The 24148-nt window shown below is 36.0% G+C and overlaps 1 protein-coding gene across 2 annotated transcripts in view; it reads right to left on the bottom strand.

The window, feature by feature from the left end:
• RAB11FIP2 (RAB11 family interacting protein 2) overlaps positions 1–24148 on the bottom strand; it is a 41841-nt gene that overhangs the window by 10954 nt on the left and 6739 nt on the right. For both annotated transcript variants that reach the window (XM_045567957.1, XM_045567958.1), the window contains exon 3: positions 22885–23353. In XM_045567957.1, the coding sequence (XP_045423913.1) occupies positions 22885–23353 (469 nt within the window). The remainder of the gene's footprint in view (positions 1–22884; positions 23354–24148) is intronic.

The following is a 24148-nucleotide window of genomic DNA, read 5'->3' as shown; positions in this document are numbered from 1 at the left end:
TAAGACTATTAGCCTTCAGAACCTTTTTGCAAAGCATTACTGTCCCAGGAACCTTTTTATTTCACACACAAAACAACAACTGTAAAATATATATTTTTTCATTATTTCTACACGATCAGCAAAGTAACTGGGATCCTTTGAAGATTTAAGAAATTCACTTTTAAAACTTTTGATTGTGTGACAAAAAGTCTGGACGCTGGGTATGATGTTTGTAAAATATCTATAATGACATGTACACATCCTAAGCTGTAAAATCTACAAGGCATACACCCATGTACAAGAGCATTTCCTCAACAGAATTTTCCATGTAGCCAAGGTTTCTTTAGTTATGACTAAAATTTGAAGTTACTAGCTTTCCAAACTGGTTGCTGACTTTTTAAGCTAGAATTCCTCTGGGTAAATTTAGTATTCTAGTAGAGATGGTTGACACAGCAGACAAGACAAACATGTTTTAAATACCTACATGCACCATTTACAGGCCTATGTGGCCAGCACATTTTCTCACTCCCTGTATCTCACCATCTTTATGGTGTTCTGCATAGTGCTGGACTAGAATCACCATACCAGCAAAGCCTCAAGAGCCCAACAAAAGAGTGGCTCAAAAGAAAACGACAAAAACAAAATCAAAAAAGCCATTCTCATATAGTTCATCTCGGCCTGAAGTGCCATGGTAGCAGCTGTTAACATGTGGTTTGCATCCTCTCTGATTTTCAATCCAAGGTAGCTGACACAGGGTCCAGTGGGACTAATCTATTTTGCCCCATTATCTCACAGCATGTTTCTAACAGGCCAAGCAACACATTCTGCTACATCTCTTTCCATGTGACTATGACATTCTCAAAAACAAAATGATTTACACTCAGGTCTGACAGTATACCAAGAGGCTTAGACCAGAGAAGTAGTTGAGGGCCCTGGAGCCAGCTGGTATGAATTCAAATCTTGGTTTTGCCCTGTACTTGCTGTGAGACCTTGAAAAAGTTACTTGATTGTGTCTCAGTTCCCTCATCTGTAAAATGGGATGGCAACAGTATCTACCACGAGACTACTGTGAAGATTCAATGAGTTAACAACATGCAAAATGCTTAGCATCATGACTAGCATATAGAACATGTTTAATAAATCATTTTATTTCATAAACATTTACACAGCACTTAATCTGTGCCAGACACTGTCCTAAGCATTTTACCAAAATTAACTCATTTAACCTTCATGATCCTTAAGGGAGTCATATGGTCCCATATCTTCATATAATCTACATTTGCATTTTAAAAATAAGAGAACAAATCACAGAGAGGTCAGGTAACTTTCATGTGGTCATTTAGTTGATAACTGGTAGTACTGTCTGGCTCTACAATCTGTCCTCCTAACTGTGCCGCGTGGCTCTAGCTTCATTCTCTGTAAATAGATCTACTTAGTGAGCACTAGCTGTACTGCAGAAGCCTGAACATATAGGCCACATAGATTAATCAGAGAGTAAACATCACCTCATTTGGAGAAGGCACACGACAAAGCTATAGTTGTGGGAGGTAGGGGCAGAGCACTCGATAATGAAATTTGTAGACCACAGACAGAAAAGAAATGTTCTATCACAGCAATTAGTCGAGGAATGCCTAATTCATGGAAAACACAGGATTTAAAATTACATGAAGGATAGCTTTGGCAGGCTAGACAAGGAGGGCCCTGCAGACATATGGCATGGCCTGGGGCTGCTAGACAGCAGGACAGGGAAGAGACTGGTGTGCCAGGCAGCTGGGTGGGAAAAGTCCTCGAAGGGTTCTGATGCAAAAGATGAGAACCTTAGGCCCAATCTATGCAGCAGGAGGCAATCTTTTGACAATGTTAATCTTCTCTCGTAAATATTATTTAAACATTTCACGTTTGGTAGCATAATCCATCCCATTACATTCTTGAGAATGAACAATATTATGACTGCATAAATTTCAGTATGTCTCAGGAAGAAATCATTGTACTAAGAAACAGAAATACTATTATATTTATTGTAATAAGGGCTTTTAAGGAACAGGCATTTAGGACAAAGATTTTATCAAAATCACAAAACAGTACGTAGTATCCAATCACTTTACCTTATAAAACTAAAATGAAACTCCTGACCACCCAAAAAATGTCTGACAGTTCTTATGAATGCCTCAGTTTAAACGGCTGCAACTGTAAGGGGAAGGGCGTGTAGGGTAGCGAACCCCAGCTACTTCCCATTCCACCTGAGCGTGACTGAGCGCTCTGGCCACTTTCTCCAGCTCCCCATGGTGCAGATCAGAGTGAGAGGGCTCTTGTATTGGGGACTGTCTGAAATCTAAAGGCAGAACCCCTCCCATGTGGTCTGCTTTATATTCACACACTAAGTGTCAAACTCACTACGAACTCAGTCATTCATGGCTGCCTTTTTTGATCTGTCCTTACAGGGAAAAAAGAGTTAAGTGAACTGGATTGAATTAGCCTGGTAAAAAATAAAATGTCTCTATTTATCAAAGTGTGGCACCAATCTGCGGCGATATCTTTCTCTTTGGACTGCTGTCCTCATGTCAGACAAGATATCGAATAATACAGCCTGACTGCTCAACTGAGCTGTTGACAGGTTAAGGAAAATGGTGTTTTTAATTAGGCATAAAATAAACTTAAGATATGCTCACATTGAAAAAGAAGTCTACATAAAATGGAACTCCAGAATTTAAAAAATTTAATTTTAAAAATCAGAACTGAAGGAGTTTGGAGGTGACAGAGGATTTTAAAGTAACTTTTAAACTGATAAAAGTATTTCACGTTAGTATTTAAAAAAATATTTTAAACTGAAAAAATGTTTTAAACCTTAACGTTCTGAAGTTTTTAGGCAAAAGCTTGAATATTTTTATTTTATGATATTTTCAAATTTCAAAGAATTTTTCCAAGTATACTCTGATTCTTAAATTTCAAATTAATAGTTTTCAAATATTATATTTCAAGGACTCATTAGTATCTCTTATATAACATCACTTATTATTTTACCTTGAAGTTAAAATAAATAATGAGTAAAGAAATAAGGAGTAAAAAATTGGTGAGAAATTGAAATTGTTCTTCAATTTTTGCTATGGACTAGTCTTCCATAGACAGGCCAGAAAAACAAACTAATCTTTATAAGTAATAAAACTGATCATTGAAGTAATCACTATGGCATTTGGCAGTGATCAAAGTGTTTTTCTTTTTCCTTGTGTTTCTCTTTTTTAAACATACATACATTCGTTTGGAACAAGAATACCTAAGAAGAGAAAGAAACTATCCAGAGTGGAAACGTGTACAGTACTTGTATAGACAAAATAACCCACAAAAGAACAAAGATTAAAACTGGCTAAAAGTGTTACTATAAGACTTAATGCAAACTGTGTAAATTCCTAGCTTTAGAATTTTAAATTTTTCAGGAAGAAGTCACATACAACAACACTTAAAAGCTCTTTGGAAGGCATTTAAAAGCAAGTATTATTAAAGTATTATTACACCTTCCAGAATATCTCCTTCCAAACTCCATTACTGCTAAAATTATAAAGCAAAGTTCATTCTGGCCTATAGCTTGACCCATTTTGCATTTAACAAGTGAATTCAAGTTAGGTACAAAACCCAGGAGGTGTGCCCCTGGCTGGGAGGAGTATGGGGAAGGGAAAGAGGAGGGTGGGGGCAGGAGACATGTAACTTTCTTGAACCCTAGTCGGTTACTTATTGTGTATGGGAAATATGTACGACTCCAAACTATCATAGAAGAACTTCTGACATAAATTATTTTCTAAGGAGAGTATCCTATTGATGTTGTTTAACTGAGAAAGTGGGCTCTAGAGACCTGGGGCTTCACTTCTGTGACAAAGGCAGTTAGAAGGAGGTATATACTGAGACCTAAAAACATAATGTAACATAAAACCTTTAATGAGTCTGAAAAGAGGAAAAGAGAAATTCCCCATTTATCTATACTTCATCAATAATGAAGTACAGAATGACGATGACATTAGTCCTAACAGCAGCTGGTATTTACCACACTTTAACCATGGTACCAGGCACCTTTCTGAGCACCTGACATGTTAACTCACTTAATCCTGTAACAATCCTATGAAGTGAGTGGTATTTTTATTTTCCTTTATAGGCGAGCGAACAGGCACAGAGATGTTAAAAAGCTTACCCGGGAAACACAATGATTAAGGGGGAGAGTCAGGATGCAAAAGGAAGCAGCTAAACAGAGTTTGAGCTCTTAGGCATAGCTTTGAATTCTTCCACCGAGGTGCTCTGAACTGCTCAGTTCTACTGCGAACTCAGAGTTGGTTGGTTTCAAAAAGCCTACAATTTCCTGAGGATTCTTCCAACCAGAAATGATTAAGAAAAGTCTTAGGCAGTCTGGCCCCATCCCACCACCACCTCAGTCCCTTCCTGCTGGGCTACTATTTTAGAAGCAACATCTCTACACACAGCCAGAGCCACAGCTATAGCTGTGCCCTCACTCTTAAGGACGGTAGTACCTTCTAGACATTGCTGGTCCCTGGTGCTTCACTATCCCTTCTTAATGTCCTTAACTCTGACCACACCTCTTCACTAAACTTTCTTTAATGATCCATTTTGAATTTGTTACCCGTTTCCTGCTAGGACACTTAACTGATACAAGAATATACAATAAATGCCATAAATTATTCACTTAATAATATAAAATGGCTAAGGACAAAGGTTTGTTCTATGTCTCTATTAGAAATAAAGAATAAACAAAGAAAACTTATATATCACAATCATTTACATGAATTATCTACACCTTCCTTTTCCCTTTAATCTCTGGCTCATGCTCCATAACTATTTAACATTACTTCTTTTCTTCTCAAAATATATAGTATCCTACTTTGTAAATAATAATTCACTGCTGGCCACAAAAACATTCATGGCCCTCATTTAACAACAAATATTCTCAGAGCTAGAGTACTTTGTGTTCAAAATTATTTTCAATTTAGGATTGTATTTTTAAAGATTCATTGCTCCTACAGTATTTGAAGTGGTATAATTACTTAAAGTGACTTGGATTTGAATAGTACCATCTCATATTTACATAATGCCTTACAATTTATAACACATTTTCACAAACAGAATTTCATGTTTCCAAAGGAATAATAATCAGTAAGGTGGGATACAGTTACTCACTGTAAAATTTCATACAACCAAAATCCCATCTGAGAAACTGCACCTCTGATTCTTCCACCCCTTGCTCCCAGGGGACCTGCTTGTGGATTCCCACTATCATCCCAATTGTCTCCCAATCTACTTGTATTTACTCACCTTTCTCACCAGAGCACACTGACAGCCCATTAACTCCTGCAAATTCTATCATTTTTTATCTTGCCAATCTTTAAACCTTCCCAAGTAAGCCTTGCTGACTTTGTCACTTTTACTCACTCACCTTCTATAACCTGAAACACATTCCCACCACCAATACTCATTGCCTCTCTGATGAAAGTCATCAGCAAACTATTTTTACTAAAGCAATCACCTCACTCTCCTTAACCCTCAGCTCCATTTGATACTAAATGACTGTTCCCTCTTTTTGGGACTCACTCTTCTGTGACATCTAGTAGCCTAAATTTTCTCCTACATTTCCAATTACTCCTTTTCCTTGTCATCTTCCTCTTTTCACCCTTAGGTGGGAAACATTAGATATTTCTTAAGGTTGTTTTCAGTCCTTTCTCTGCTCTACCAGGGTGATTTCATATTCCCCGACTACCAGCTACCATCACGACATGGATGGATGACTACAGAATCTTTTCTCTTCAACCACAATCTCTTTATCCTTTATAATACCATGTTTACAAATGCCTGGTAAGAGTCTCATATTGAATATCCCACCTGTACCTGAAACTTAACATGTCCCAAACCAATCATCATCTTGTCCCTTAGATCAGTTCTGTTTGGTTTTCCTCCTTCTGGTAACATCAGTCTGCTGGGCACCCAAGGTGAAGCCTCCGAGACACCCTTCACTCTAGTCTTCAGCGTACATGCCCCTAAATAAGCTGCTGGATTCTCCCCATTCAGCCCCAGCCAGGGATCTCTCCTTGTTTCCTCAATGCTCATTTTCACTGCTACCTTTCTATCATCAGACCAAGTTGCTTTCTGCCTAGACCACCGCAACAGCCTTCATGCATGCTGAATGTGGCTTTCTCAAGCTCAAGTCTAATCTCATTATTCATCTGTCAAAAAACTTTTGGCTTCCAACTTCCTCCTGAATAATGACAAAATTTCTTAGCCTGGCTTTCAAAGCCCATTGGATTTTACCCAATTTATCCTTCTAGACTTATGCCCACCACCTAGTACCCAGGTACAATCTACTTAACTGCTCTAAATTTCATAATTTAAGAAACAGAAATACTACCACCTATTTCACAGAGTTAGGATTAAAAGAGGGTTAAAATAAATGATTATGAAAATGTTTTGTTTGACAAAAGTGCTACTCAAATATAAGGGATAAAAGTTTGCCTTCTGTGTACCCATCTTAACCCTCCAGGTTCCCCATCTCGTTTTACTGTAGGCCACTGGAAGGAAGGAATCACATCTTGTTCATCTTTTTAGTCCTAGCATGTGACACAGTGCCAGCATAGCGGATGCTTCACAATGTATGCTGAATAAGTAACCAGTGCTTAATAAAAATTTGTAAAAATTGGGCTAATAGTTGACTGAGTCCATCAATGGTAAGGCAAAACAAGTTCTACCAACAAGATATCAAGTCCCCAAAGAGCAGAGAAAATGAAATCGTTTTCCTCAATAACAAAGATTACTTATATCTAAATCTGATAGTATATTAGTAAAGTAATTTTCAGTTCTTTTTAAGATAGGAAGAATTATTCCAATATGTACAACAGTCAGTAAGAATTGAGGTAAGTTTTCAAATTGGTGGACTTCCAATAAAATCAATTCAATTAGCCAGTTTACCCAGTATTCCAACCAGGTCTACAAAGATGGGTATTTGACCACAATACAAATTAATTGGAGATTTTTCTGGTAAATCTTGAAAACAGTTATTTATTCCACAGAGGTTACATGTTAAAGGAGTTTTTAAAAATGTTCTTTAATAATCCTCTTTCCAAACCTCTAAATAGATGAAGTGCCCAAAGAGGGATTCCACTAGTAAACACAATCTTTAGCACATTTCAATTATGCTTATTACATATGCAAATAAAGCTTAAGAGGCAAGGTGAAACTCAGTAATTTTTTTCTTTCTTTTTAGAAAAAAGCAAAGAACTCTATACCAAATTAAATTAATGATATGACAGATTAAAATACTACATGTTGTCTCCTGGGATTGGGCATGTACAGTAAATACCTGGATGACAAAACAGAACCTAATACATAAATGCCTATGGGGACTAACAGTAATTTACTTATTAATATTCTCACAGGGTATCTTTTATGAGATCTCAGAGGCAAGACAATTAAAAATTGTGGTCAGTGACACCAAAGATCACGGATGAATAATAATGTTGTTGGCAAAAGTCCTAAACTCGAAGATTTAAAGATATCTATGAAATTAAGGCATGGTTCACCAAGAATATAATATTCAATCAGGTTTAACTTACTATTTTCTCTTGGTGAAGAACAGAAATAATTATTTCAAAGATAGTCAAACAATTCACAAATTTTCAAATATAAATCCTATTGATTCCAAAAGTTCGCCATTCCATTAAAACTAAGCTTAGTAAACGTTTTTCTCTTTAGTACTCCTAATACATGAGAAGCAGAAATCCAGCAACAGGCATAAAATTTCTTTGACATCTCAAGTTTAATTTAGACATCTGGGTGAATTTTTGCACTTTATAATATAATCATGTATTTTCTGATATAAAAAGAATCTTTTCCCCCTGAATCTTTGGGAAAACTGTCCCTTTGCGAAGTTGTGCTGTTTAGCCTGTTGCTCTGAGTAGACCCTGGCCCACTGTCTGCCATGTATCCACTACTCGTCATCTTCTTTCTCTTTTTTTGTGATCAAGTCCTGTTTACTTTAGAAGCAAAACAGTGAAACTGGGAAGGAGTGATGCGAGCAAGGCACCAGCCCCCTTGGCAGGGCCAGCCTCAGCACAGGCTCTGTGTGATCTAGACCAACCCAGAAGCCTTCATCAGCCTTTGCTTGTGAGGAGAGGGAGAGGACAACCTGGGCAGAGGTGGCTCTACCACGAGGGTGGGGGTGAGGCACCTCTGGTTCCCTCTGGACCAGGTGAAAAAGGGCAGAGGACCCACAACACCCCTGGCCAAGAGCACCTCAAGCCGGCTCTGTCTGTGTCTGAGACAAGGCCATGTTCTGAAGGGGAAGCCATGGTGCCCTCTGGTCACTAGGAAGACTTTCAAGAACAACCTGCAATGAGGCCCCTCCCTGGCCAGCAAGCATCCCCTCCCCCAGCCTCAGCCATCTCTGCAAAGCCTTACGGGAGGGGCATCCAAGGCAGCCAGACTTCCCAGGGCCCCTCCACTGGGCGACACAAGCCACAGGCTCCTATGCGTCCTTCTTTGTGGAAACAGCTGTTAGGGTGACTGGGGGATTTCCAACACTCTACACCCCAAGCCCAACTCTTAATCATTCTTGGCGATCAAGAGTTTGTTTAAGCAGGGCTATAAAACTGTGGAATTTTTGCTGGAAAAGAATATATTGCTTTGTATAAAAATATACTCTCCAGGCCCCCTCAACAGATGAATATAATGATTTTATTAGAAATTGTACTATATATCTCTCAGTCAGCTTTTCCTGAATGTTTCTTCATGAAGGAAGAAAACTATGCAAAGTACAGTTAAAACACAGGTACCCACTGGTTTAAACAGTATACCTCTAATACCCTTTAATACCTGCAAATTTCCTATGCCATAATAATTTTCCTATTGTCCTGCTTCTATAAGTTATATAATTAAAATTACTTTTCACTACACAAAGTTTTTGCTCTGAATCTAAAATCACACTCAGGAATGCAGTCTCACTAACATCTTGCTTTGAGTTCATGTGTATCTCTTCCTGTTTGGGTCCACATCATGTAGCATGTAGCAATGTCACTGTTCTTGGGGTTTTCCTAAATAGTATTTTCAGCACATCACTCATATGTCAAAAACTCTTCCTATTTTATATAGAACTAGGCACAAATTCTTGATTCTGGTTTGCTAAATTCCTAGTAGTCAGGTCCCATCTCGACTACTACCTCCAACCTTTAACAGTTTTAGGCAGGCCGGATCCTTGAGAACCACTTAAAACATTCATTTTTACCTTTTCACCTTTTCTCATTTTAACCTCCTTTTATAAAAGCCCTTTCCTCTCCCTTTTCACAGATCCATCCTTTGCGACTCTTAATTCTACTTTTTCCGTAATGCCTGGACTGCCTAACCTTACCCATCTAATCTCCTATAATTTTTATCTCCATTAGCACTTACCAACTGTACAGCCCATTAAGATAATTAATTACATATTTTGTGTCTACTTGCTTATAATCTTAAAGACAGACTTTGCCTTATGCATCCTTTGTATCAGGGTATCAATATAATTCTTCTATGAGAAAGGAGAGCCAGAATATATCACCAAAGAAGGGCAAAATTTTCCATCTCTTATTATCAAATTTAAAATTAAACAACTTTATTTTAGAATGTCACCCTAATATATACTGTCTGATAGATTAAAGATGGCAGGCATAAGCAGATGACATTATAAGATCTTACCTATCTCTGTAATTGCAAGAGATATTATTCCATAAAATAACTTGATGACAATCCAAGAATATTTAACATTCAAATTTTGGTTATCTATTTTTTTTCTGTTAAGTGAAGAATATTTATTTTTTAAAACCAGAATGACAGAACATTAAAAATACAATTATTTCAGGCATATTAAAGAACCTTGTGTCCAGAAACTACTTGAGTAGAATCCTATACTCATTGTGAAAAACAAAGAGAAAAGAGGGCATGGGCATGTTCAATGACAAAGAAAGAAAAGAGCCAACTTTCAAATCTCGGTTAGAAGAGATACACTGGTGCCTGTGTGAATTTCCTAAGGCAGGTACCCTTTTCCCAAGGGGGACTGAGAAATGTTCTGAAGAGTTTTCAATAAGTAGTATTTACCCTTTTTACCATCATACTCTAAACCATGTGAGTTTAGGAAATAGTCATCATGCTTTAACGGAAAGCCAAAGCTTAGAGATCCATGCTGCAGGGTCATTACTAGTGCTGTGCAAGAATTTCTAAACACAAGACTGTATGTCAATATTTACAATAATACCTTTGCCTTGTAAAGCAATAAATTTTCTACTTAATACAAGGAGTACATTTACTTAATTTCAATGTGGTTTAGTTTACTTCACCAAAGATTGTTATTAAATATACAACTTGAAAGACACTAGAAAAACTAGCAAGTTTATTGTTTCCTGCCAAATGTATGTCTTTTATCAGTCGATAAAAAACATGAGCTCCTAAATTCTACTTTTACTGAAGATGTTTAAAGTTGAGAATATATTATTACTTGGAAAAACTTCTATCTAACTTATTTAAAGCAATTGTTAAGTATTCTGTAGCTGCTGTGTAATAAGATCATAGCGAGGGCTATCATTTCCAGGTGCACTAGGTGTCAAACATTGCCCTCAGCACTTTTTGTGCATGACATTATTTAATCTCTTTGCCAAGGTTATTATCCCCATTTACAGCTGAAAAACATGAGGCTCAGAAAGGTTATGTAAAGTCACACAGCTATTCAACAGAGACTCAAACCCAGACCTGACTCCTGAAACTCAACTTTTAATATCTATCCTATACTCCCTTCAGAATATTCTATTATTAGTTTAATATTTTCATGTTGCATTGTAAAATCCTTCCTTGAAAGAAGTGAATCAAATATTAAATTATGTTCAGTATGATTTTCATTTTTTAATTATTTTGTGCACTTAATTTCTTTGAAGATGAAAAATCTATATGAAACAAATACAGTTGTATACCCCTAGTAAACAAAATATGTGATTAACTTAACACCCTCATTCCCATACCAGGCTCCGTAACAAAGAGTTCATTACACTTAATGCAGAGCTGCTGCAGGGCATTCACTAATTGGCTCCTTGGTAGCCTAAAGTAGCAAATATACTTCCTCAGGAACCTACCAGTCAAGGAATGACATGGAATGTAGCTCCATGACTCCAACTAGAAAAGAAATGGTAAAATTACCAAGTTGTTAGTAAAGAGCTAATGATATAATAGTATGTAGTCACTATTTATAAAGTATTCCTTCAAAACATATCTAACAATTTTTTAATGAGCTTTCTTGCTATGTACTAAAACAGAGCTGTCTATCTACTCATTCCTCAACTCATAAAATCATGTTCAATGGTCAAGATCAAGCTAAAAGGTCTCCTCCTTAAAAAAGCATTTCCCAGCTTCCAGCAGAATGAATTGGTCTTTCCTCTATCTTTCCACAGCAAATTCCATGCACTTCTGTTCAACACAGTTTATTCTGCTTTGATTACAGGTCATTTCTTATACGTCCCTCTCCATGGCTGGTGTGGCTAGAACTTTAGTCTTCTTCCCACTCAAGCCCTAGTAGAGCTCTACAAATCTTTGTTAAACAATACAGAAAAAATGATAATTTGAATGAAGTTTTACTCTAAGAAGGCCAACTTGATTCAAGTAATTGCTATTTAAGTGGTACTAGTACATTTATCAGAAAGATTTCTAAGCTTAAAATAAGAACAATTTTATTTGATGTATATTTAATACATATTTTAATATTTATGATTATATATTATATAGCAAAATATACGTAATACAGCAAATAAAAGAGCAAGAATTCATCCTTAAAATGTAAGTTCATGGACACAAATATCAAATGTCTGAATCCTAATACTCTTAGAAACCAGTTAAATGCATATAAGAAAAATCATTTCATAATCAAATTAACTGCTTTATATCACCAGCAGCCATTTAAAACATCGTGGCCACAGGTAACACTAACACCATAAATTAAATATGTAAAAACACTACTGTGTTTCAAGGCTTTATTGTCATAAAAAAAAGTAATCACAGATGATGTGATCACAGTGGCCCAACTGGAAATGTTCTAGGAATTGAAGCAGAAGGTCTGGAAAAGTAGTGTACACAGAAGTAAGGGCTAAGTATTAATATATAAAAAACAGAAGTTATTCTCTTAGTGAGAAACTAACCAAAAGGGTCCAAAAGGGACAAGATTTGGTAAAGCCAAAACCACTAAAGAGAAATATATTTAGTAATTACATTGCTAAGATGAAGAAAACACTTTACATGCATAAATCCATAAGCAGTTACTGAGATTTGCATTCTTGTATTCAAAGAATCCAAAGTATTTCAGTGTTGAAGAACAAACTTTCAAGAACTATTACTGTTTTCATACGAACTTGCTAGTCTCAATCAAAACACACAATTCCTATTCTCTGAAACAAAATCTAAAATAAACAAGATAGCACCTCTTTAGAAAAACAAAAACAAAAAACTCAAACCTCTCCATCAAGACTAAAATCCCAAGTTTGATTCACGGACTAGAGACCTGACATTGCTGTACTAAAAAAAATAGTTTTTAAAATGCCATGTTTCATCAAATTTAAGACACTGACTGAGGACGCATTATTGGAATAATCTTTGTTGTTTCTTTTCCCTTACCAATCCACCACCATCGCCCCCCACCCAAGAACAGGAAAAACCTATCTATTTTAGCCAAAAAATATTTCTCAAAGATGTTCCCTTCTTTTCCATCCTCACTGCCCAATGATCCATCAGCTCTCACCTCAACAATACAACTTCCTAAGCGTCCTTCTCCTGCCCCTTTCCACCCCCTGCCCCCCAAAAATACTCCATGCTAGCCCAGGGCTATGGAAGACATTAATTTGATCATATCACAACCAAACTTAAAAACTGTCATGGTTTCCCAGTGCCCATCCTTAGCACGAAATTCAGACCTAATATTTATACACCATTTTCTATGAGCTCAAAGCAGGATTTATATCTTAATCTGATTTCCTTGTATATAAAAATATTCAAAAAATATTAACAATGAAAATATCATTTGATGATCAGAGCTGGAAATTCAGAAAAAATCATCCTGATGGACTAGAGTAGCACCAGGAGGCAATGGGATGAATTAGAGACTTGCAAGGGTCTTCTTTATATTCTTTTTTTTTTTTTCTGTGACTGAACACAAGTTTATTTCATCCAAACTACTTCAAAAATCCAAGTGACAATATATAATTAGTGTACTTCAGGACATCAATGAGGTCCTTTACAAAGTGAAGTTTTTTTAAGCTATAGCTGTTCACATGCATTCTTTGAGGTTCTTACAGAAAGCTTTGCAGTGCAGTTGTTAGCCCTTTTTAAAGTCAACAGTTGACACAGTAATAAAACATACTAAGAAACCTCCTTATGTACATATTTTTTTAAATTTCAGAATATTATGGGGGTACAAGTGCTTTGGTCACATAAATTGCCTTTACACCACCTCAGTCAAGGCTACAAGCATGCCCATCCCCCAGACAGCATGCACCGCACCCATTAGGTGTGAATGTATCCATCCCCTCCTCCCCCTCTCACTGGCCTAATCTCCAATAAAAGTTACTTCTCTACATGTACATCAGTGCTGATCGGTTAGTACCAATTTAATGGTGAATACATGTGGTGTTTGTTTTTCCATTCTTGTGATACTTCACTTAGAAGAATGGGCTCCAGCTTCATGCAGGATAATACAAGAGGAATTAGGATTAGTTCACCATTTTTTATGGCTGGGTAGTACTCACCGGTATATGTACACTGCATTTTATTAACCCACTCATGTATTGATGGGCACTTGGGTTGTTTCTAGATCTTTATATTCTTAACCTAAAGTATAACATGTCCCTAATAAATGTTTGCTGAATGTGGGAGTTTCCTGAACTACAACTCAAGATACATACCCCAGCAATTTCAAATTTACACAGGAAATAACTGGATCAAATATTTGAAATTGGGAACATAAATCTAAGACTTGGAGGTACTGCAGGAACATGACTGGAGGAACCTGTGCAAAATACATAAAAACCACACTGGTGCCAGGGCAGTCTCCTTGCTGGCCTCCTGACAGTTTTAAAGCAGACAAGGAGGGCAAGGTTGATGTGGAATAGGGAATTTTAGCAGACAGGCGCGGGTGAAAAATAAACTGAACAATAAATATTTAAGACAATTTAGAATCATACAACTGATGTGCTTCCAGTATTTTTTTCTAAGTATATATGTTCATTAATGGTAATTAACAAAGATTATTAATCTACATGTAAAAACTATTAGAAATAATTCTCTCAAATTATATCTGAAAAGTTAAAGCAAACAACTTACATTTGATTTACAAAAATTAGTGCACTGGGGTCACTGGAATATAATCTTAATACTTTTCTATCAGAAACCTCAAGAGGGCTTATACACTCTATCTTGTATTTGATCATATCATAACAACCTGTTCTCTTTAACTACTGGACTCGCTATGTGTTATCCTGTGTCCAGTGCCTAAGAGCTCGTTAATTACCTAAACTATATCTCCATAGGTCTTGTTAATTACCCGTCTCCTGTCTCAGAGGACCTTGTTAATAACTCGTACAGTCTCTCTAAAGAGGTCCTAACAACACATTAAAATTAAAGATGCTTTTCTTTTAGCACCTGTCAAGTGTTGTAAATTGAGAAATTTTCACATCAGTTTATTAGCCTACAGTAGTTTTTGTGGATTTTTTTGGGCTTGTTTTCTTTTTTCTCACAGAATCTCTCTACATCTCAATCTTGTAGCTCAAAAAAAAAAAAAAAAAACTTAGCAAAGTTTGTCTTTTTTGTTACAGAGCTTTTCTTTGTTTTCAATTTTGAAAGCTATAAATATCAATTTCATTAGTGAGTTAGCAAAAGGATGGCATGGTTGGTATCTGCAAATTAACCCACTGGGAGATACACCAATTAATGAGAGCTATTATAATGAGTATTAGGATGACAAAGGGTAAAAAAGTTTCAAGTAGTATCTGGGGAGTTAAACATAAAAGTTCTAGTTAGTGTTAAGGGAACTAATCACATTGCATATTTCATGTTCCAAGTCATTGTTTCATTGGATACATTCTGTAAATCCCTGGGCACTAATGGATTAATAGCTCTAAAAATCATCTCAAAAGTTTTTGTTTTCTGTCTCATAAATGAGGCTACAAATTTTCAGGAGTGTGAAAGATTTATAGCCAACTATGAATATCAAGCAAATTATCTTTAATACTACACAAATATGAAGAAAAAGTAAATACTGCTATTAAAATAAACCCTTTGCATGTTAAGGTTTATGATGCCAAAGACTGAGCTTTAAATTCATTCAGGAAGAAAATAATATCTATAATAGTCATTATAAAAATAAAGGTTTAAAAACTATGAATCTTAAAAACTTGAATCTTTTCTTTAGGATCATTTGTTTACTATACTTTCTAAAAATAAAAATGTAAGCCTACAGTAAACAGTCCATCATTTCTTAATGAACATGTCATATTAATACAATTTCATAAAAATGGCTACATGCTTGTAGGTCTATAGTGATTTTTGATTTCTGAAAATTAGAAATACACTTAAATATACATTCTAGGTAACCAATTTTTTGTAGCTCTTAAAAAGGGTATGGCACAACCATGGACAAAAATTGCCTAGTTAAGGAGGGTAAGAAGGAAAGGAGGGAGGGAAGTAGGTCAACCTGATCTCAAAAGTAAAAGGCATACTGTCATGCAAAATCACAAAATATTAGTGATAAATACAAGGTTTTGATCTTAGACACTATTTCTGTACTGCCCTAAAAAATAACTATTTGGCCTAAGTTCATCTTCTAAGAAGGAAGCAGGCTCTTCCACAGCAAATACTGCAAATGGAAATATATACTGTAATGAAATCAACAGTATCAGGAATAACATTACAAAACATACCACTAAGTTATCCAACAGCAACTAAGAATTTGCCACAGCCTATTCACAACTATAGTAAAGCAGAAAATAATGAAGGGAAAGCATGTTCTCTGTGCAAGTTACAAATAGAACGATGTTCCCCATACATATTTTTCTGGTAAAAATATTTCCCCTAAGTTCTTGCTCTCTCATCAGCTGCCCCTCTAACAACAAACAATCTTAGCTCATCACACAGAGTAGTGGGCTTATCTTCTTGACTTTTTTTTTAATCTCAGAATAAGACATATAATTTCAGAAGAAAACATACATAAGCAATTTTCTCCTTATGTTAAAGAATTCCCTTAACTGAAAAAGTTTAGGACTGAAAGCGGAGTTCTTAAGTCTTGAACTTTTCATAGAACCTATAATTCCTTAGAAGAATATGAATCACACAGCTTCTCTTCAATTTACCGTGAGTAGCAAATGTAAGCATATTTTTTACATGTCACTATTGATATGTTATCTCTATTGATGCTCAAGTTTTACCTGAATCCTGAGAAACAATTCAGCCACAGATGCCATTAATATTTAACAGACATTTCTGCCTGGTATTCAATGCCTACTACAATTTAGGTTTTTATTTTTGTTTTTTTAACCTATTCAGCTTAATCTCTTCTTTCCACATCTGTTTTAGTCAAGCTGACTTTCTTACTGTGCCCTCTACCTTACTTAGGGTCCTGTAAGCAAAGCTAGTATGACTAAGCTGTCCATTCAAATATGTGTTTACCAGCACAACTCCTAATTCCTGTTCAACAATGAGTACTTACTGAACCCTTATGAAGCACAGTAGTCCCCCGTTTATCTGTGGTCGCTTTCCACGGTTTCAAATACATGTGGTCAACCATGGTCCAAAAATATGAAATGGTAAATTCCAGAAATAAACAATTCATAAGTTTTAAACTGCATGCCATTCTGAGTAACATGATAAAATCTTGGGCTATCCTGCTTTGTCCCGCCATGGATGTGAATCAGCCCCTCGTCTAGTGTATCCACACTGTCTTTGCTGCCTGCCCACTCTTTGTTCAACAGCCTCCTGGTTATCTGGCTGACTGCTGCTGTATCACAGTGCTGGTGTTCAAGTAACTCTTATTTTATTTAATAAAGGCCCCAAAAGCACACGAGTAATGATGCTGGCATACTGCAATTGTTCTATTTTATTATTAGTTATTGTTGTTAATCTCTTACCATGCCTAATTTACAATTTAAACTTTGTCGTAAGTACGTATGTATAGGAAAAAACAGGCTATATGGGGTTGAGAGCTAGTTGTACCGAATGTATACCCCATGGGGTACTACTTATTGTAGGTGATACAATTTAGGTCAGTGATTTTTAAACCTAGCTAATCAAGGGGATAATCAAGCGGAAATTTTTAAAATGTTGACTTTCATTTCAGGGCCTGCTCACTAACGATTCTGATTCAGTCTGAGGTGAGATCCAACAAAATGTAGATGGAAAAAAAAAATCCCCAGGAACCCCCCACTGATGTAGGTGCTGTAGAGCACCCAAGATAGAAGCTTCCACACAACTGTTAAGAAGTGTATACAGCTTAGTTGGGAAGACCTAAAAACAACTGTATAACAATTATGTCTTCTATATTAGCACAAATCCATAAAAGGGAAGCATCAGTTTATTATGCAAGAAAAAATTAAAGAGTTTTTAGCATCAAGGCTAGACAGGCTTCTGACACTCAGAGACAAGTTAAGAGTGCACCCACAATTGAGCCCTGGAATGGAGATGGCATGGCTTACAAAGACCTTAGGGCAGAGAGGTGCAGTAAGGAAATTAACTTACCTAGAACAGGTAGATGAGGAATAGCAAAATAAAAGTTAGAAGGTAAGAAAAGCTTAAAATATAATGAGCCTTGAAAGTTACAAAGAAGAGTTTGGATTCAGTGTTGCAAACCAGTGGTTCTGCAGCTTTTTTGACTTAGGCGTTCCTCACCAAAACAAAAGGTACTATGGCCCATGTGCCCTGCTTTGTAGGATACATAATGCTAATCACTGTAATAAATGAATGCAAAAATCTCAGTAATTTAGGATTTATCATTTAGAAAAGGTCCAATGGTTACTCCTGGTCAGGTAGCCTTCCCCTTACACCAGGCTGCTCCTACTTAAGGCTCTGTCCACCTCAAAGATCCTCTCCATCAGCTAGTGCAGGGGTCAGCAAACTATTTCTGTAAAAGGCCAAATAATAAATATTTTAGCTTTGTAGGCCATATAGTCTCTGTCACAGCTACTCAACTCTATCGTTGTAGCACAAAAATAGCCATAAACAAATAAGCATGGCTGTGTTACAACAAAACTTTATTTACAAAAACAGGCAGCAAGCCCGATTTGGCCCCCAAGCCTACTTTGCCAATCCTGGTCCAGGGTGTGGAGGAAGACAGACAATATGGAGGATTATGTAAGAGGACGATCCACGAGTGGGACATGGACATGGTATACACCTCGTCCACTAGCTCTTTAACAAGCCAGTGCTTGCTCACAAGTCTTCATCTAACTGAAGGGTCTAAGCTATGTCCCAGTTTAAAAAGAAACCAACCATAATTTTGGCTTGAAAACACCCATTATTTCTACTTTTCAGTAAAAAGACAGCCAGTGTTAAATAATTTGTTTAAAATTAATTTATAAAATTATTTTTACATTATTTATAATTCATTATTTGTTAAATCACTTATAATTTGTTTAAAAATAAGTTATGAGCAAATTATCAAAAATAGTATAACAAACATCCAGGCATATTTGTTTTCAGAAATGATATACTGCTGATAAAAAAAAACCATTTTCCTACAAATTGTGGGATAAACCATACAACAAATTAAGTTGACAATTTATTTGATAAATATTGATGAAAAATTAGTTGATACTGATGATTCTAAAGCACCTGTGATTTATAATTAAAAAGCAAGAGCAGCAGCTATTTTAAAACACAAACTCAATGCCAGCAATAAACTGATAAAACATTTTCCTGAAAATTATGAGAACTCCAGCTATACTTACACATATGTGTGTAGCAGGAGTTTCGCAGCATGTCAAATGTTAGATAGCATCCTGACTTCTTAGCAGAAAGTTGATCTGGCATTGATGGCATGTACAATGCTGTATACTCACTAAACCCAACTCAGCTTCCTTCTGGGTACACAGCTAAACCACAGTTCTTCACCAGCTGCAGTGAGGTTGGGACGTGACTGAGCTCTGGCCAACGAGACATATGTAGAAGTAACACACACCACGCCTGGCCTGGCACACAGAAATGGTCCCCCCTATGATCTTCCCTACTCTTCCCCTCCTGCACTGGTCTTGGAGGCCATGTGTTAAATGGTAGCATCAAAGGAAGGAGGAAGCCAGGTTCCTGAGAGACCATGTAGAGCTGGAGGAAAGCATGGAGCAAAGCACCCACCTTTTCCATGCCCATCTCAGTGAACTGCTTCGCAACAAGAGTACACAATAAACCTGTACTGTGATAAGCCACTGAGATCCGAGGTTGTTTATTACAGCTAATAACCTACCCTAATACAGAGTTCTTAACAGATGCCAGAAATGTGCTTAGATTATAAATATTAAAATTTAGTAATCCTTTAAAATTCACTTATATTTTTTAATAATGTTTAGTCATACATAAAAATGTATACATGTGCCTCTATGCATCTGTTTTCAGTCTATCAGAAAGATCTTCATAGCCCACATTAGGCTGGAAGCAGGAGACTAATGGAATGAAAGGAACATTTTAGGAAACTGGTCTACTACACTGTGTTCATTTATTCAACATTTCTAACCCCAACAAAGCATCATGCTGGAGATTAAAGGCAAAAAGACGAATGAAATGCAAGCCCTGCCCTCAAACTGTTCATGGTAGTGGGAGAGAAAAGTGACTTAGCTATTAGTAAACAAGGTCACGCCCATATAATACTTACATAAGAAAACACTACAGTACAGGGAACTACCTCTTCCTTGAAGAGTAGGAACGGCTTCAAAGAAGTGGCATGTAAAAGACTGCGAATTAGTAACTTGGCAAGGGAAAGTGTCGTGAAGAGCCCTGTTTTTTGTTGAAGTAACCCAATATAAAGCCTAACTAATTTCCTCTATCACTTTTATGCAAAGCTGAAGGACCTATTCCAAGATCAAAAGCAAAAATGTGGTATTTTTGTGATTTCCAAGGTGTTTTCTTCAGGTGGACTTTATTTACTTTAAAAATTAAAAACTCTTAACTTCTAAAAAAGTGTTTCTTAGTACACTTAGAAATGTGGGGCATACAAGAAAATTTTCCAGTTTTAATCATATATTCACTCAGAGGGTAATAATATGGCTCCTATGTACCTGCAAACACAGGTGACTCAGCTCACTCACCAAGAACAAAATCCAGTTCCACAGCTACATATTTCACTCTTACCTTTGTTCAGCATTCTCACAAATGCTGGCCACAAGATATCAGAAATTCTGTAAATAGATCTATTTAGCACTCCTGGAAAAATACTGCATGTGTCTTAGTGATATGAGCCTATACCTTCAAAAGTACATTTGGTTTGAGTGTTGATACGGGAAATTTTATACATCCCAGATAACTAAGGATGATGCTGGAAAGATCAATGGGAATACACTGCTACCTTGACAACATCCTTCCAAATTCCACACAAGATAAAGATGCTTGCCAAAAAACGTGAACTGCACTCTCTTCCTAGGTCTATATTTACATTCAATCCTTCTTTTTTATACTATCAATTAGAGCTACCCCTTTATTGCAATTGGTTTGTAACACAAAAAGAATAACTTCCCAGGAATCTATAAATATCTTCATATCTGGCATCTCATAAATATGAATAAGAGAAAGCCTTAAAACTAAACAAAATGATTTGTTTTACATACTGACAATCATTTTATACATATATCATAAAACAACTCTAAATTGATAAAAACAGCATTAATATTAAAGTAATCCAAAACAAAGCCTAAATCTGTCAAACTGTCATGGTCACTTTTAAAACCCATGGCAGTCCATGTAAACAGCCCAAGTATGGGGCAATTAAAGATTTGAGGATATTTATTTTTCCATATGCTGCCATAATTTAAAAACATTATTTTCCTACTACTTCTCGTGTTCTTGCTTTTCTGTGACTCTAAAATTATCTAAATTACCCAATCTCCAACTTATCTCACACAGCTGTTTCCAACAATCTTCTGCAAAAAAAGTTCAGTAAAGGGGGAAAAAAGCAAAGATATTTCTACTTACCCCTATAATTTAAGATTTAATGCAATACATAAAGTACACTACGTAAAATACCAAAATAAAACATTTTAGAATAGCATATCAAAACTATGAACTCTTCAATAAAATATTGATACATGATAAAAATGTATTTCTCCAGAGTAGTCTATAAATAAAACTGAATGATACTTTCTAAAACAACAGCAAATACCTATTTATTGATAAAAGAAAACAAAAGAAATGCACATTTCTCTTTGAAAATTTTAAATGCATTTTTTTTACATGTCACAGAAGATATACAAGACAGTGATGAAGAGCATAGCCTAAAAGGCTGATTTTTAACACTATATTTTCCGTTTATAGTTGGACAAAACAAAGCACTGTTTCTGAATAAAACATGACAATACGTAAAACAAAATAGCAGGCACCATTTATGGATTCTCTATTTGGCGCTTGGCTTTGTAACTATGTACTTTATGTACCATTTATCCTCACTGAATCCTATCAAGTGGGTATTATTTTCCTTATTTCAAAGGTGGAAATGCTGAGGTTTATAGAGATCATGGTACTCCTAAGCCAGGATTCCCATTTAGGTCTGTATACTATATATTATTGCCTTGAAGAAAAAATTCCATTACATGGCCAACATTCTGCTATGCTCTTCCATGATAATTATAGTCATCCCTTGGGATACTGGTTCCAGCAATGATGAGGATACTAAAATCCACGGGTGCTCAAGTCCCTTAAATAAAATGGTGTAGTATTTGCATATAACCTACGCATATCCTCCCATATATTTTAAATCATCTCTGGATTACACAAAATATCTAATACAATGTAAATGCTACATAAATAGTTATTACACTGTATTGTTTAATATTTTTGATCCAGCGTTGGTTGAACCCTTAAATGTGGAACCCGAGATACAGAAGGTTGACTGTACTTTAGATTTCAATAAATTCATCTTTTTCTTTCCTTGAGGTTTCCTTAATCAGCTATTTTATCAGTAACTTCTGCAAAATCCACAATCACATGTAAGTATCTAGTTCCAACTTCTACTAAGTAATAATAAAAGTACCATTATGTCGTAACTAAGAACTTGAGTTTGAAAGTCTAGTCTTTGTCATGATAGGAATTATTTCGATGACTACAAATCATCATACAAACTCCTGTGTATTTATAGTAGCCATTAGGGTCACTGAATTCTAATAAACACAAGTAAAAACTGCTTCTGAACAGCCATTTAATAAGGATAGTTAGCATCTACTATGAAAATCATTAATACTTAACTTAGGCTAGTATTTCTTAAAGAATAGCCCATGGGTTGCTATTGGTCCACTAATCCTCTCCAGTCCATGAACTAATCCCTAGAAAAGATCTAGAAACATATCACCTAAATTCCTGGCTTGAATTAACACCCACCGGTGATTTTGATGTCTCATCAAAAGCCATGTTGTTTTCTCTGTAAGTTTTGGTGAGTTTCTGGCTCTCATAAGTGGAAGTAGACTAGCGTAGGGAATAAGAATCTTTCAGCCTTCTAAGATAATAAGTTCAATTTCAAAGATGTATGCAACACTGCCTGGCTCTATAATTATTTATAAAAATAATAATTTTTTTCAAGTAAAATAAAAGGAATTTAAAATAATCAAGTATTTAAAAGAAGTGTTTGACACTTTCAAGTATAAGATTTTCCCAACAGTACAACTTCCCCCATACTGAGCTTACCTTGAAGATGGCATTATATTTGAAGCCCTGAATTTTGCTGTAAACGGATTAGTTGACTCATAATCAAAATAGTCCTGACGAATTTCACTAAACGCATTAGGTGATTTCAAGTCACAAGGGCTATCAGATCCCCCATTGTTAAGTTTATCAGATCTTCTGCTATCTTTTTTTCCAGTCACTCTTTCAAACAAGCTAACTTTCTCCCTTTTTTCTCTTTTATTTTCTTTTTTTACTTCAATTGGTTTTGAAAATAAATTCATGCTGCTGTCCCATGACTCACTGCTTTCTTCAAATGGATTTTTCTTCCTTGGCAGTGTTGCAAATTTTTGGGGTAATGAAGCAGTCACATTTGTAAATGGGTCATTTTGTCTTCCGAAAGACAATTCACCTTCATCCACCATGCTGTCAGGTTGGTTCATTTTAGAAGTATCAAAGCTTAATGTTCTTCTGTGTGGAGATTTGAGACTTCCTACAAACAATTTTGTAGTTAGTACATAATCAGCAACACATTACATCACACTACTTGACACATCCTGTGTATATTCTGCTGCTTTTAGAATGAGAGCAATTAGCTATTTAAAGGTATTAACCTTCAAAATAATCAAGGAAAACAATCTTAAAGTGCTAAGGTGTAGCAGTCTGAAGTATCTAGGCTAATAACAATTATTGTATTGCTAGACAATTTTAGTAATTTATTCAACTCACAATCATATAAACTATAATGTCAAAACTAGAGGTTCTGCTTGCATGATAATGCTAGAAATTCTCAAAGACTTTTTTTCCCCCATCATTAGCACTAAATTTGCTTCTTCTGAACATAAAAGTTTTTTTCTAGGGACTTTATGATGAAATGGAATATTGACTTATGCTTCAGGCTTTTGAGACAGGAATAACAGCAGGAAACAAAAAAGGCAGGCGGGCCATGAAAGAAGACTGAGGCTGGGTACAGTGGCTCACACTTATAATCCCAGCGCTTTGGGAGGCTGAGGCAGGTGGATTGCTTGAGCTCAGGAGTTCAAGACCAGCCTGAGCAAGAACAAGACCCCATCTCTACTAAAAATAGAAAAATTAGCCGGGTGTCCTGGCACCCCAGGTTGCTCAGGAGGCGGAAGGAGGAGGATGGCTTGAGCACAGGAGTTTGAGGTTGCAGTGAGCTATGACAATGCTATCACACTCTACCCAGGCGACAGAGTGAGATTCTGTCTCAAAAAAAAAAAGAAAAGGAGACTGAGACTCATTTTATCATCATCTAATAACATAAATA

This window comes from Lemur catta, chromosome 14, assembly GCF_020740605.2.
Source record: "Lemur catta isolate mLemCat1 chromosome 14, mLemCat1.pri, whole genome shotgun sequence".
In the NCBI taxonomy this organism is placed as follows: Eukaryota; Metazoa; Chordata; class Mammalia; order Primates; family Lemuridae; genus Lemur; species Lemur catta.
This window is presented reverse-complemented; position numbering and strand designations above follow the sequence as displayed.